Here is a 13,261-nt window from a genome sequence, read left to right as displayed (position 1 = left end):
AAAAAAAAAAAAAAAAACAAAATCTTTACTGCATACAGGGCATCCAGAATGCTCAAAGCTCTTATCAGGCCAAAGATGCTGTCTCCTGCACTTGCCACTATTTATTAAACACTCCTTGAAGGGGTAAAAGGCAGTGCAGCGAACAGTGAAGTAGAGAGCACTGATATAGTTGGGATCTGAGCAATGAGGGAACAAGATATTCTACACGGTACAGATCATTGATTAATGGGAAAAATTTTTTTTCAATAAATTAATTTTTGGTTTTATAGAAGTTTTGTGTACGAGTCATGTTGCCCTTAGCTGCACTATTGTTTTGCCAGCCAAGATGTCACAGCATCACGGATCACTGAGACTTCTGCTGTGCCTAGTGGTGTGTGAAGTTGTTTCGTTCCCACACACCAACTGCTGGCTCTTCTGGCAAGCCATTGGGGGCTAATAGGCAGGCTCAGACTTTTAATATGAAGCCAATTTATAAATTTGTAGCCTGCTTAGGGTGGTCTCCATCAGTCCCCAGTAGCTGTTGCTACAGCAAGGCAGTACTTATGTGACTAGCAGCTCACATGGCCTTCTTAGATTTGATTGCTGCTGACCTAGGTGCCCTTAGATATCCTACCCTTGGCTCTAGGTACAGGTGGTTTTTAGCAGGGTGTACCTGTTGGTTGACATTTATCTCCTGGTGAGAATTCTGAAAGGTATCTTTTGATAAGTAGTAGTCTTAGGAATATTTAATACATAATTTTCCACCTAGTCAGGCATTTCTCTCCAGATCAGAAGGCTTTTAACTCTTAGGTCATAATCTGGAAAATGCCTGTCCTGTTATATGAGGTTACATTGCTCAATTCTCTCTCTGGCACCATATACACAAAGTGGCCCACAGCCTATAGCTAATGATTTATAGTCACATATCCAAATCAGTGATGTATGTGAGGCAGAATTGCTTTCATTCCCTTTACGTATCCATGTCAGCACTTTTTTTTTTTTTAATTCATTAAGTTTATTGGTACATTTTAGGTATACAATATGATGACATTCATCATTGGGAATCTGTACCTTTTATATGATATATCTTTGTTCTTATATTTTTCCCCCTTCCCCTGCCCTCCATTTAACCCTTCCCTATTTACAAAGACTGTTTCTTTTTTTTCCTTTTCTCATATTTATTCCTTTTCCTTCTTTCCATGTCAGTACGTCTATTGAATCATTTTATCACTGTCTTCTATTTTTATCATGAGATATACTCTTAGGTATTGCTATTCAAAATAGAAAAAAATAGGGCTATGGGCCTTTAATAATGATTACAGAAGTCATAGATTAAACATTTGTTATAGTGTATTTTAAGTTTTCTAGAATTAAAAAACAAAGGTTATGTTGTTGCCTAGGTACTTTTCTATGCTTTTTTTCTTCAATAGTTCCTTCAAGAAAGACCTTTCTTGGTATGTTCTATTTTCTACTTATAATACATGTTTTTTGCTTATGACTTAACAGAATTAGGAATGCACTTAGCTAAAAAAAATGTGCTTGAGCCATTTCTTAGGTAAATGGCATCTGGTATTCTGCTATACATGCCTTTCAGCACTTATGTTGTAAACGGGATACTTGGGTTGATATCTTTCTGACCCAAGAAATTGTATGAAAAGCTTTTTAATAAACATTTGATGAAGCATTTTAATAGCACCAAACAATAAAAAATAGCTGGTATTATGGTAAGTCAAGTATGAATAAAGACAGAATGATGTAAGGAAAATTTTGGCAGAATTTGAAAGTGTAATCCTGCAAAGATAAGTGGTACACAGCTTACTGATTGATAGCAGGGGCAGGAGTGGAACAAAGATTTCTGAACCTTCCCAGTATATTTTTCACCAGGATGGGCCAGAGAAAGAAATACGTGTGGGCTGTCAGGACCATAAGTCATTTGCTGCCTACTAGTAGCAGCAAATAGTAGTCTTTAGAACAGTGGCTTATATTGTATTAGAGTCTTGTGAGGAAGACAAAGAGTTGCCATCAGATTTAGGAACTGAGAGGTAGGAAAGGATAAAACAAAACTATGTTGGAAAAATGGCCAGTTTTTCTTCTGCTAGTACCGCCTCCTTTGGTAGGTAGTAGACAGTGGAATAAGGCCCTGTTATTTTCAGAACCTTAGGGTGTCTTGAATGCATGTGACTCATTTGTTTCCCCTAAACTGTCTTCTTTTCTCTGTAAATAAATATTCTGTATTTTACTGAAAATGAGTAATTACCCAAAGAATAGAGACAGGATACATCTCAACAGTTGTGTGTATAGAGACTTAGGTCTTTCTTGGCTTGAATTTGTAGTCTTTGTGGCTGTCATTAATATCTCAATGAGATCTTGCCCTGTATTAATAGAATTGTGTCTAGAATAAGAAGGGTGATGGTCCTGTTCTTTGTCCTGGTTAAATCTAAGTTGACATGTTCTATGAAATGTGGTTTGAATAATGCTGTGCATTTTAAAAAATTTATTATAGTTAAAGACACATTGCCATCAGTACCCCTGAAAATCCTTCCCCTCACTTCAGACATAGCCCATCATTCTTGCCACCTTTTGAAGCAGTTCTAAAGGTCTATTTCTTGACTGTTTTTATTTGCACCATCATAGCCTCAATGTTCTGAATTGTTTCAAACTGTTTACTTTTCATGGTCACTCTGACTTTGAGGAAGAGCCAGAAGTTTCAAGGTGCCAGACCCAGTGAATAAGGTCGATGATAACGTACTGTAATCTTAGTAGATTCCCTTTCCATTGGATGGCACTCAGCAGCAGCATTTACTATACTTTTTTCTTTAATCATACCTCATAAAGACACAAAAGAGAACTTACAGAACTGCTTCAGAAAGTGGCAAAAATAATAAGAAACGTGTTCAAAGTGAGGGGTAGTAGTATTTTGAGGGGGATTAGTGACGTGTCTTTTACTGTAATGTTTTTAAAGTTTAAACATTCACTGTACTGTATATTATTACTTATGTGATGTATAATTCAATTTTACTGACAACCTTCTAGAGAAGAGTTGATAAAATGGAGTTTATATAGACAAGAACAATTAGATGAGGTGTTGCAATAAGGTAAGTAAGGATCAGCTGAAGGCCTCCTTGGATGGTTTAGTATGGAGAAAGAAAGAATTGTTCTGTTAGAGACAGGCTGCGTAGCTAAATGCAAATATATGAAGAACTTCTAAACAAAAGCATTTGATTGGGTCAGGGATTTGGCTCAATTGTTCTGCTGCCTGCCTCCCAAGTGCAAGGGCCTGAGTTCGATCCCTAGAAGCCCCCCAGCAAGTGTTTGATTTATTGGTATACCAGAGGATTTGTCTGGACTGATGGGTAGAAATTATAAGGCACCAAAGTTTGGCCAGCCGTGGAAAAAAACAGAAGTCTGCTTAAAACAAAGGGGCTTACCTCAGAACATGCCCTGAGTCACTGCAGTTGTTCATAAGAACTTGGGCAGTAACTGAATGTGAACCCTGTCTGATGGAGACAATCCCAGGAGTAATGGCCTCGTCAGCTGTCCAAGTTCTGATACTCAGATTTAGCTCTGTCCACTCAGATTGTAGTCCTGCAGTCTTACACGTTAACCTTTTTTTCCTCATCAGGAGAAAGCCTGTAAGTTTCAGACACGCTCTTGGCCAGTGTAATGTTCCATCTTGTGTATTCTCTTAGTCTTGATGCAGTTAGTCTTTAAAAGTAATAAACAACAGTTTTGGAACATTTTAGGCCAACTAAGACTGAAAAACATTTTGTTCATAATAGTAATTTTAGCAAACACTGACAGGGTACCATGTTGTAGTAGTGCTGCTAGGCACTGGGTGATAGTAGCCTTCCTAAGGCATCTTCAATATTGTGGGGAAACAAACATGTGAGCACATAATGTCAGTGGGATACAGGTGTCCCTAAATTATAAGTGAGCACGAGGTGAGGAGGAAGTGCTGAGGTGCAGGCGCTTTGCCCAACCTGGGTACTTGGGACAGCCTCCGGGGCAGCATGAAGCCCAGGAGTTCTGGAATGTAGTTAGGAGGCTGTCTTGGCATAGAGGTGCCTTGGATGGGCACTGGTAGTGGCCTCTGGAATTTATCTTGACCAGTAAGAGACACTGAAAATTCGTCCCAAAGGAATAAATTCAGGAGTGACAGCAATCCATTTTATTGTATGTCTTTTTAAAGGAAATTGTTTATCACGGTAGTTAATTTACTATCTACATATGTAACTTTTTTCTCTGTTGTTAGAGGCACTGCTATTACAGATACCTTAAAATTAGTGCACTAGATCTTCCTATTTGCCTTTTGCTCTAATAGGGCAAATACAGAAAGATAGATGACATATGCACTGTTCTCTAAAAATTTCATCTAGCCAGTTCTCATGGCCAGCTTGCTAAGTCTGTCATTGTGGTTTTGGACAAGCATGATGGCTGGGGTTTCTCTTACATTTGAAGATCCTAGAAGTTCTGAGAATATAGGTGTTGTGGGTTGCCTCGTAGATGTGCAGTCCCTTCAAAGCTGATCTGTTACTTGCTGCAGGAACTACTGAAGCAGGTATGTGGGGATGTGCTATCCACCTGTGAGCACCACCTTTCCAACATCATTCTGAAGGAGGACGGGGCAGGAAATATGGATGAAGACCTGTTGGTAAGCAGCTGCTTCTCCTTTCTTCCTTTTATTATCAGTGGGTGGGTTGTGAGCTTAGTAGAGTCAAATGTAGAAATAATAACAAAATAATAGAGTTTATAAAAAAGGTCTTTCGCCTTTGATTTGTTTGAATTTTAAAACTATTATAACATCTCTTCTGAGCTGTTTGGACATTGAACTACAGAACTGGGGCATAGAGCTGAGTAGTTACACTTATATCTAAAGAAAAAGGACAGATTTGACAATTCAAAACACAAATGTCCTGAAAGGGGAGATTGTCTTACATGTCACCCTTATGTTAGAAATGTTTTTGCTGTAAGAGATCCCTTGAGTCAGGACAAGTCAAGCCAGTGGGCTGTTGATAAGTATATTATGATAGTCCTCTTATAGCATTTGACACTGCCCAGTAAAAGAAATACTGAGCTACCTTTTGATGCCCTTCAGTATAGGCCATTGTTTAACCAACAGTGGCCATTTTTCTCCTCTGTCTAAATTAGTTGAGCACTACTTTTCTGTGTTTAGTTTCTGCTCTGTCTGCTTAGCTCTTATAGTTGTTAGTGATTGCAGACCAAGTTTAGATTTGTAAAAGAGAAAACCACTGTGCCAAAGGCACTGCTATGCTGATGTTCAATAGTTGATAGTATTTTTATGAGAATCTGTATTAGGGCCATGGTATGTAGTTCAGACTAGGCCCAGAGTTTGACAGAGAATTGCTTTTTTATTTGTTTGGGAAGTTACCAGCCACACTAAGAAAAATGCTTATTGTGATCTGTAAATCTTTCCCTCTAAAATTTTTTTTGTTTCACTATTAAGTATATCACCAGAATCTACCCTTCAGTCAAAACATGTAGAGATGTTTTGCCCTGTGTGTATTATTTATCTCATGCTTTAATCCATTAAGAAATAACCTATGTTCAAATATTTCTAAACTCAAATGTATTTACTATTGACTTTTCAACTCCAGAGAAAGATTTTTGCTTTTCTTGTTTTTTCTGTTTTTGAGATGGATTCTTTCTCCGTAGTGGTGGCTGTAAAAAAAATCAGGTCCTTGTGTGTGTTTTGGGTAGAAATCTAGGTAATAAACTAACCTTGAGGACAGTTTGGAATTATGTTTTAAAATATAAAATAGTTTTATATGCTCTTTAACCCTGGATTTCATGTCCAAGTAAATAGAGCAGTTCCAAGAGTACAGAGCTGTATTCACCAGAGCTAATGTAAACAAAACCAGAGGGTTAGAAATAATTCACTAATTGTGGATTAGTAAGAAAAATTAATGACATTGTTTTTAGATGGTATACATCTGTAGCAATTGAATATATTATATATATTAACGTGAAAGATGCTTAATATTGAAAGTAATACAAAATATTCAAAGTAACACAGACTTCAAAGTAGCTTATTGGTAAGTATATGTTTTTAAAAAAGAAAGACAAAGCCCTGTGATTATAAAAATACTTCAAAGTGAAAGTTATACACAAAAATAATATCTTTCTGGGATTACAGGTAAATGATTTTACATCATAGTTTACCCAAGATTATTCAGGCTTATACTTGTTATCACAACAATTATTTATAGGAGTCCAGATTTCAGTTAGAAAATTATATAGATACCCTAACTTCAGGTGAGTTTCATAAAGTAGCAACTGAGTTTCATGACCATGTATTTTTCTGAAACAAAATATAGTCAAGTTTTTGTACTTTGAGAGACAAAAATAAAATTATTCCATTGAAATGTCTTTACTCTAGGTAGGGTTTTCATTTTGCCTTATGCTTATTGTAATACTATTCTTTTTGCAGGTTAAGTACATTTTTACCCTGGGAGATATCGCCCAGCTGTGTCCAGCCAGAGTGGAGAAGCGAGTCTTCCTTCTGATTCAGTCCATTCTGGCTTCTTCTGTGGACGCAGACCATTGTAAGACACTTGAAATCAGATTGTACTATGTGGTCTTAAGGTCAAGTAACACTTAAGCCTCTGTTACTAAATCTGTTTCCTTCCCTGTAGTGCTGCCATCTCAAGGTTCTGAAGAAGCCCCAGACATTCAGCTGCCCTCCAAGGTCAGAAGTTCTGTCATGCCTTCTGTGATTAGAGCACATGCCATTATCACCTTAGGTAAGGAGAACATGTGAGCAAATGAGGCTGAGGTCAGCTTCTGTGTGTCACATTTGTCTTAAATAAGCCTAGCCCTAATAATGTAGCCTGCTGAGCTTGTGCCTCCTCTTACTCTGGGTTTTAGAGGTAATTCTGATATGGGCACCCAGCTGCCAGTGTGATAGAATGCTCACTGTGAGAGGCTTCAGTAAGGTAGAAAACCATATGATCATATAAATAAATAAGGAAAGTCTTTTGACAAAAAGCCTCTTCATGATAAAAACCCTGAAGAAAATAGGCTATTTGAAAACAGGCTATATGATAGAGGCTATTTATGACAAACCAATAGCCAGCATCATACTAAATGGGGAAAAACTAAAAGTATTCCTTCTAAAATCAAGGACAAGACAAAGATGCCCAGTATCACCTCTTCTGTTCAACATAGTACTTAAAACATTAGCCAGAGCAAACAGACAAGAGAAAGAAATAAGATGGTTACATATAGGAAAGGAAGAACTCAAATTATCATTGTGTGCGCATGACATGATGCTCTACCACCAAAGAATTCTACCAAAAAACTTGTAAAATAACCACTTTCAACTGTGCAGCAGGATATAAATCAACACTAAAAATTTATAGCAAAAAACTATAGTGTTTGATTACACCAATAATGAACTCAATTAGGAGAATATTAGTAAAATAGAACCATCCGTGGTAGCATCAAGAAAATGAAATATCTAGGTATTAACCTAACCAAGGAAATTAAAGACCTCTTCAAAGAAAACTACAGTACTCTGAAAAAGGAGATTGAGGAGGACATCAGAAAATGGAAAGATGTGCTTTGATTCTGGATAGGCAGAATCAGTATTGCCAAAATGACCATACTCCCAAAACTGTATACAGATTCAGTGTAGTCCAAAACAAAATACCAACACATACTTCATAGATCTAAAGAAAAGAATGCTAACATTTATATGGAACCAAAAGAGTCCCAGAATAACAAAAGCAATTTGGGCAACAAAAGCAAAGCATGAGGCATTGCAATACGTGACTTTAAGCTGTACTACAAAGCAACAGTGATAAAAATGGCATGGTACTAAAACAAAAACTGAAACATAGATTAATAGAACAGAATTAAGGATACAAAAACTTCCTAGAAACATTCAGCTATTTAATCTTTTCTAAAAGCATATATTGGAGGAAAGATTGTCTATTCAACAAGTGCTGCTGGGTAAACTGGTCATCTGTGTGCAGAAGATTGAAATTGGATGCTTATCTCTCACCATATACTAAATTAAAATCAAAATGGATCAAAAATCTAAACATTAAAACAGAAACATTAAACCTACTGGAAGAATAGGTAAAACACGAAGATGTAAGTATAGGAAAAGATTTTCTAAACAGAACCTCAATTACACTAGAATTAACAAGTGGCATTAGGCAGTAAAGCTGTACAGCTAAAGAATCAGTGAGTAGAATAAAGAGAGAGCCTACAGAATGGGAAAAAATTTTGCCAGCTACTTCTCATAGGAATGTTACTAAACTACACAAAGAACTGAAAAAATTAAACCATCTAAAATTAAAGATACAGTCAAGAAATGGGTGAGAGAAATGACCAGATAGATACTTCACAGAGGAAAAAATACAAATGTCCAACAAATAATGAAAAAACGCTCTGCGTCTCTGGCCATTAGAGAATTGCAAATTAATACAATGCTGAGATTCCATCTTACTCCAGAAAGACTGGCAATCACTAAGAAATCAATAACAAATGCTGGCATGGCTGTGGTGAAAGAAAGGAACCCTCCAGCATTATTGGTGGGAATATAAACTGGTACAACCATTATGAAAATCAATGCGGAGATTTCTCAACTAAAATTAGAAATTCCATATGACCCAGCTATTCCCCTGGGCATTTTCCCCAACGTACTTAAGACATCATGCTGGTGATGCATGCATACCAATGCTTATAGCAGTAAAATTTGTAATAACTAAATTCTGGAAGGAGCCTTTATACCCATCAACAGATGATTGGATAAAGAAAGTGTGATATCTATATATCATGGAGTACTACTGTGCTATAAAGAATGACAGATTCGAGACATTTATAGGAAAATGGATGCACCTGGAAAATACAGTGTTGCATGAAATAAGCCAGTCACAAGTTTAAATACCATATGATATCTTATTTGAATGAAGCAAAGTACAAACAAAGAATAATAAAGGATGAGTGACAGGTCAAGGATGGATGGATCTCTTGTGAAAGGGAAGTAGACCAAGGGAACAATAGCAAGAGGTGAGGAGGAGGTGAAGAGGAAATAAGTAAAGATATGCCATGTACAGGAACCTAATAACCTCAACTAATACAGACATATGTTATACATGAACTAAGATTAATAATATCAACAAGAAAATGGGATAGGGGAATGGAAGGAGGCAGGGAGGGAAGAGGAAGGGGATTTAAAAAAAAATAAGCTGTGGTTCATACATGTAACCACTCCCCAACATGATTATAAACTATATGAACTGTGAACATGTGCTAATTAATAATTAAAGAAAAAAAAATAGCCTTCAGTGGATGATTACCCAGGACTGTCAGATCAGAACACTATAGTGAGCTTTAATTTTTCAGTAGATGTCTGTTAATTTATTACCATTATAACCTATATTAATTGGTGTTTTGTGTTGTTGGGTTTTTTTTGTTTTGTTTTGTTTTTGTGGTGGTGTTGATTGAACCCAGGTCCTTGTTCAGGCTAGGCAAGAGCTGCCCCGCTGGGCCTCATCCCCAGCCCCATGTTCCTATAATTTTTTATACTTGGTGGAACACCAGGAAGTCCATTTATCAAAAGTTGTATTTCAGTCACTGCACTGAGTTCTGGGAATGGAAAAAGTTGAAGTTTAGTTTATAAAGAGAGATGGTTTATTTCATATTTATGGAAATGTTAAGGAGCCATAAGCACATTATTTCATAAACTCAAATTGTTTATCTTGAAAATACCGACCTCTGTTTATAATTTGCATTTCCTTAGCGTGATTGTGTACTTTTGGTACGTGTTACAAATTTTTTTCTAACGTTGCTTATTTTAAGAATTGCAAGAGTAAAACATTCCCGAGGCCACAGAACAAACATACAAATAAAATTCAGCAGCTCTCCTGTGAATATGAACAAATGAGGTGACATTCTTTCCTTCCTACCTACCTCTTATGTCATATTTTTAAAAAGGTATTTAGAGTACATGTATAATCAAAGTAAAATGACGCCAGGTGTGGTGACCAGTGGCACAGTCCCTATAATCTCAGCACTCTGGAAGGCTGAGGCAGGAAAGAGGATTGCAAATTTGGGGGTTTTGTCTGGTTTGGTTTGGTTTCGTATTAGAAGTTTGAGACCAACCTGGGCAACTTACTTAGCAAGACCCTTTCTCAAAATAAAAAAGGGCCAGAGGTTTAGCTCAGTGCAAAGGCTCTGGGTTCAGTCCCAAGTACTGCCCCCCAAAAAGAGTAAAATAAATCATCTGTTAGATATTATTGGCCATTTTCTAGATAAATGCAAAATTCAAATGTTGACTTTACTTAAAAGATAATTTTATTAATGTAAACAAACATTCCATAACATGTACCTCATGTAACCCCTGATGAAGTTTATTTCCCTTAAGTTATTTCAAACTTTATAATATTTAGGATAGTTGTATCTACTTCTTATTTTTATTATTTGTGATTACTGTTTTAACTTTTTATAAATAAAACCCATAGATTAGAATCCAAACATTTTGTTCTGTTCTGTGGTAGGTAAGCTGTCCTTACAGCATGAGGACCTTGCAAAAAAGAGCATCCCAGCCTTGGTGCGAGAGCTCGAGCTGTGTGAGGATGTGGCTGTCCGTAACAACGTTATCATTGTGCTGTGTGATCTTTGTATCCGGTACACTGTCATGGTGGACAACTACATTCCCCATATCTCCATGTGCCTGAAGGACCCTGATCCCTTTATCCGGAAGCAGACACTCATCTTGCTTACCAACCTTTTGCAAGTACGTATGAAAATGAGATTGTCGTGCAACCACCACCATCATTGTTTCAGGTTTAAGGAAATATTTAATTAGCTTAGGAAGTGTATTTGCTTTGTAGCGGGATCCAAAAATAATTAGCTCCATCTCGTTTAGAATTTTAACATTAGAATGTTTTTGATGTTCATGGTAGTGTTTTAAACACATCTTTACTTGTAAACACTCACGTAGGGTATTTTTTGACATCCCATCAAACAATGCTATGTTCCACTTTTACATATGCCATGTAGGGAAAAACACACTTGGTGGGCAAGTAGTTTTCATTCCAATTCTCTTACGCTCCTTGACCTCAGACAAGTTTATGTTTCTCAGACTTAACTATTATAAAATGATTTGGGCCGGGCTATCACAGAAGTGTTGCTCTGAGAATCCCGTGAAAGATTTTAGTGTGTGAAAGAAATAGTGAATGACAAGGTTCTACAGAGCATTGGATGTAATATTCATTCAGAGAATATGTTTGGTCTGAAATGAGGAAGAAATAATATTTCATGTTTAGAAAGAAGGCATTTGACTGAATTATATATCTACTCTTCTATGTCTTACATTCTGATCTTTTCGTGCATTTTGTTCCTACAGAGGCCCCAGTGTCTCTGTCCTGTTAAAGCCATGTGCTTTGAGTTACTTCCAGCACAATAGAATGTTTTGTGCTGTTATGCCTACATGTTCCTCCATTTCAGTGCTTTCAAGATGGCTGGAAAGTAAATGCTGACAAATGGAGCTCACGTTTCCCGGGCAGACCACGCTGCAGATGTGCTGTTACACAAGGAACATCTATGGATGCATCAAGGGTTTACAATTAACATTCATCCTAAAATGTGCCTGTTTTTCTTTGTACAGGAAGAATTTGTGAAATGGAAAGGCTCTCTGTTCTTTCGATTTGTCAGTACACTGATAGATTCACACCCAGATATTGTCAGGTAAGTCTTTCCTTCATGTCAAACAACTGAATACTTTTATCTAATTTCTGGTATGCACAAGATTTCTTTATGATTCATTTACAGTTGACTTATTCAGGATTTTGAGCTTTGGGTAGTTGCTTGAAAAAGTAGCAGATTTTTTAAAATGGTAAGCTATGTAACAGATCTTTATTTTATGTGTAAGTTGGGAACAAAGCAAAAGAAAAAAAACCCATCCAGACTCATATATAATCTCTGTATTGGCTGCATTTGCTAACATTATTTGCTCTCCCAAAGGAGTAACATGTGCTTTCTCATATTAATCTGTATAGAAATTACTGCGGACTTCACTTCAATATGTTGATTTCTATGCCCCCCAAAATGTTAATTTGTTAAAAAATTTATACTTTCTTTTAAGTGCAGGAATTTTAAGGAAGAATTTCTAGGAATTAAGATAGTTACACTGTGAAATATAGCATACAAACTATAAGGCTCCTATTCTTGTGTCCTTTTTTTTTCTTTCTTTCTTTTTTTGGGGGCAGTGATGGGGATTAAACCCTGAGAGCACTGAGCTGCATTCCCAGTCCTTTTTATTATTTTACTTTCAGACCAGGTTTTACTAAATTGTCCAAGCTAGCCTCAATCTTGAAGTCTTCCTGCCTCAATCTCCCAAGTAGCTGGAATCACAGCAATGCACAACTTGTATCATTTTATCATTTTTAAGGATTTCTTTTTAAAGAGTTGAGAATTTGTCTGATAGAATTTGCTATCCTAGATTATACTGTATGAATTATTCTTTTGAAAGCAAGTGTGCTATTGGAAAACAATGTTGAATGCCATGGCAAAAGCTACCACATTGGGTTTTACAGAGTTTGTTGACTATAAGTAGCTTATAATAATGGGTCCCTCTGGTTCTAAATATGGTCACCAATAATTTAGCCTGAGTTCTGTGGAAGGATTTCTGCTGTTTGGGTGTTATTTTCTAAGGAGGAATAGTTCACATAATCAAGTAGTAAAAGGTTAATGTTCTAATTAATACTGTCTGGTGCCCAAAGCGCAAAGCTAGGGCTATCACTTTTTCTGTTTCTTTGTATAATTGGGAAAGAGACAAGATAACTATGCCACTTTCTCCTACCTTTACAATACCTCCCTAATGCTGACCCTCACAGCTCTGTCTGTACAGTGCATAGCCCATGGGCTGGCATAATTAGAAATTCCTGGAGTGCTTTCAACTGGGAGCTTTGGAGGTAAGAGCGGTTGTGTGTTCTGTATTTTCTCATTTTTTGGTCACTGTTGTTAGTTTCTACACATGTACTAAAAAGAAGAATAAATACAGTTACCTTACTTAAACATTACATAGTATGTACACATGTTAAAATATCGTATACTTCATAAATATGTATGATTTGTATGGTTTTATATATATATGTTAAAATTAATTTTTTTTCAATGTAAAAGATTCTAATTTAAAAGGAGAATTAATAAAGGCTGGGGATTTAGCTCAGTGGTTCTGGCAACGGCCTCGCAAGTGCAAGGACCTGAGTTCAATCCCTGGTACAAAAAAAAAAAAAAAAAAAAAAAAAAA

At 36.5% G+C, this 13,261-nt stretch overlaps 1 protein-coding gene across 1 annotated transcript in view; it reads left to right on the top strand.

The window, feature by feature from the left end:
• The window catches only part of Ncapd3 (non-SMC condensin II complex subunit D3), a 65,500-nt gene that overhangs the window by 34,496 nt on the left and 17,743 nt on the right, over positions 1–13,261 (top strand). Inside the window, exons 20-24 of the mRNA XM_010641936.2 lie at positions 4,523–4,630; positions 6,428–6,542; positions 6,633–6,740; positions 10,506–10,744; positions 11,618–11,697. Coding sequence (XP_010640238.1) covers positions 4,523–4,630; positions 6,428–6,542; positions 6,633–6,740; positions 10,506–10,744; positions 11,618–11,697 — 650 coding nt within the window. The remainder of the gene's footprint in view (positions 1–4,522; positions 4,631–6,427; positions 6,543–6,632; positions 6,741–10,505; positions 10,745–11,617; positions 11,698–13,261) is intronic.

This window comes from Fukomys damarensis, unplaced genomic scaffold (assembly GCF_012274545.1).
Source record: "Fukomys damarensis isolate Sample0158 unplaced genomic scaffold, DMR_v1.0_HiC HiC_scaffold_16, whole genome shotgun sequence".
NCBI classification, from domain to species: Eukaryota; Metazoa; Chordata; class Mammalia; order Rodentia; family Bathyergidae; genus Fukomys; species Fukomys damarensis.
Note: the sequence above shows the minus strand (reverse complement) of the source record. Positions and strands in the feature narration are given on the sequence as shown.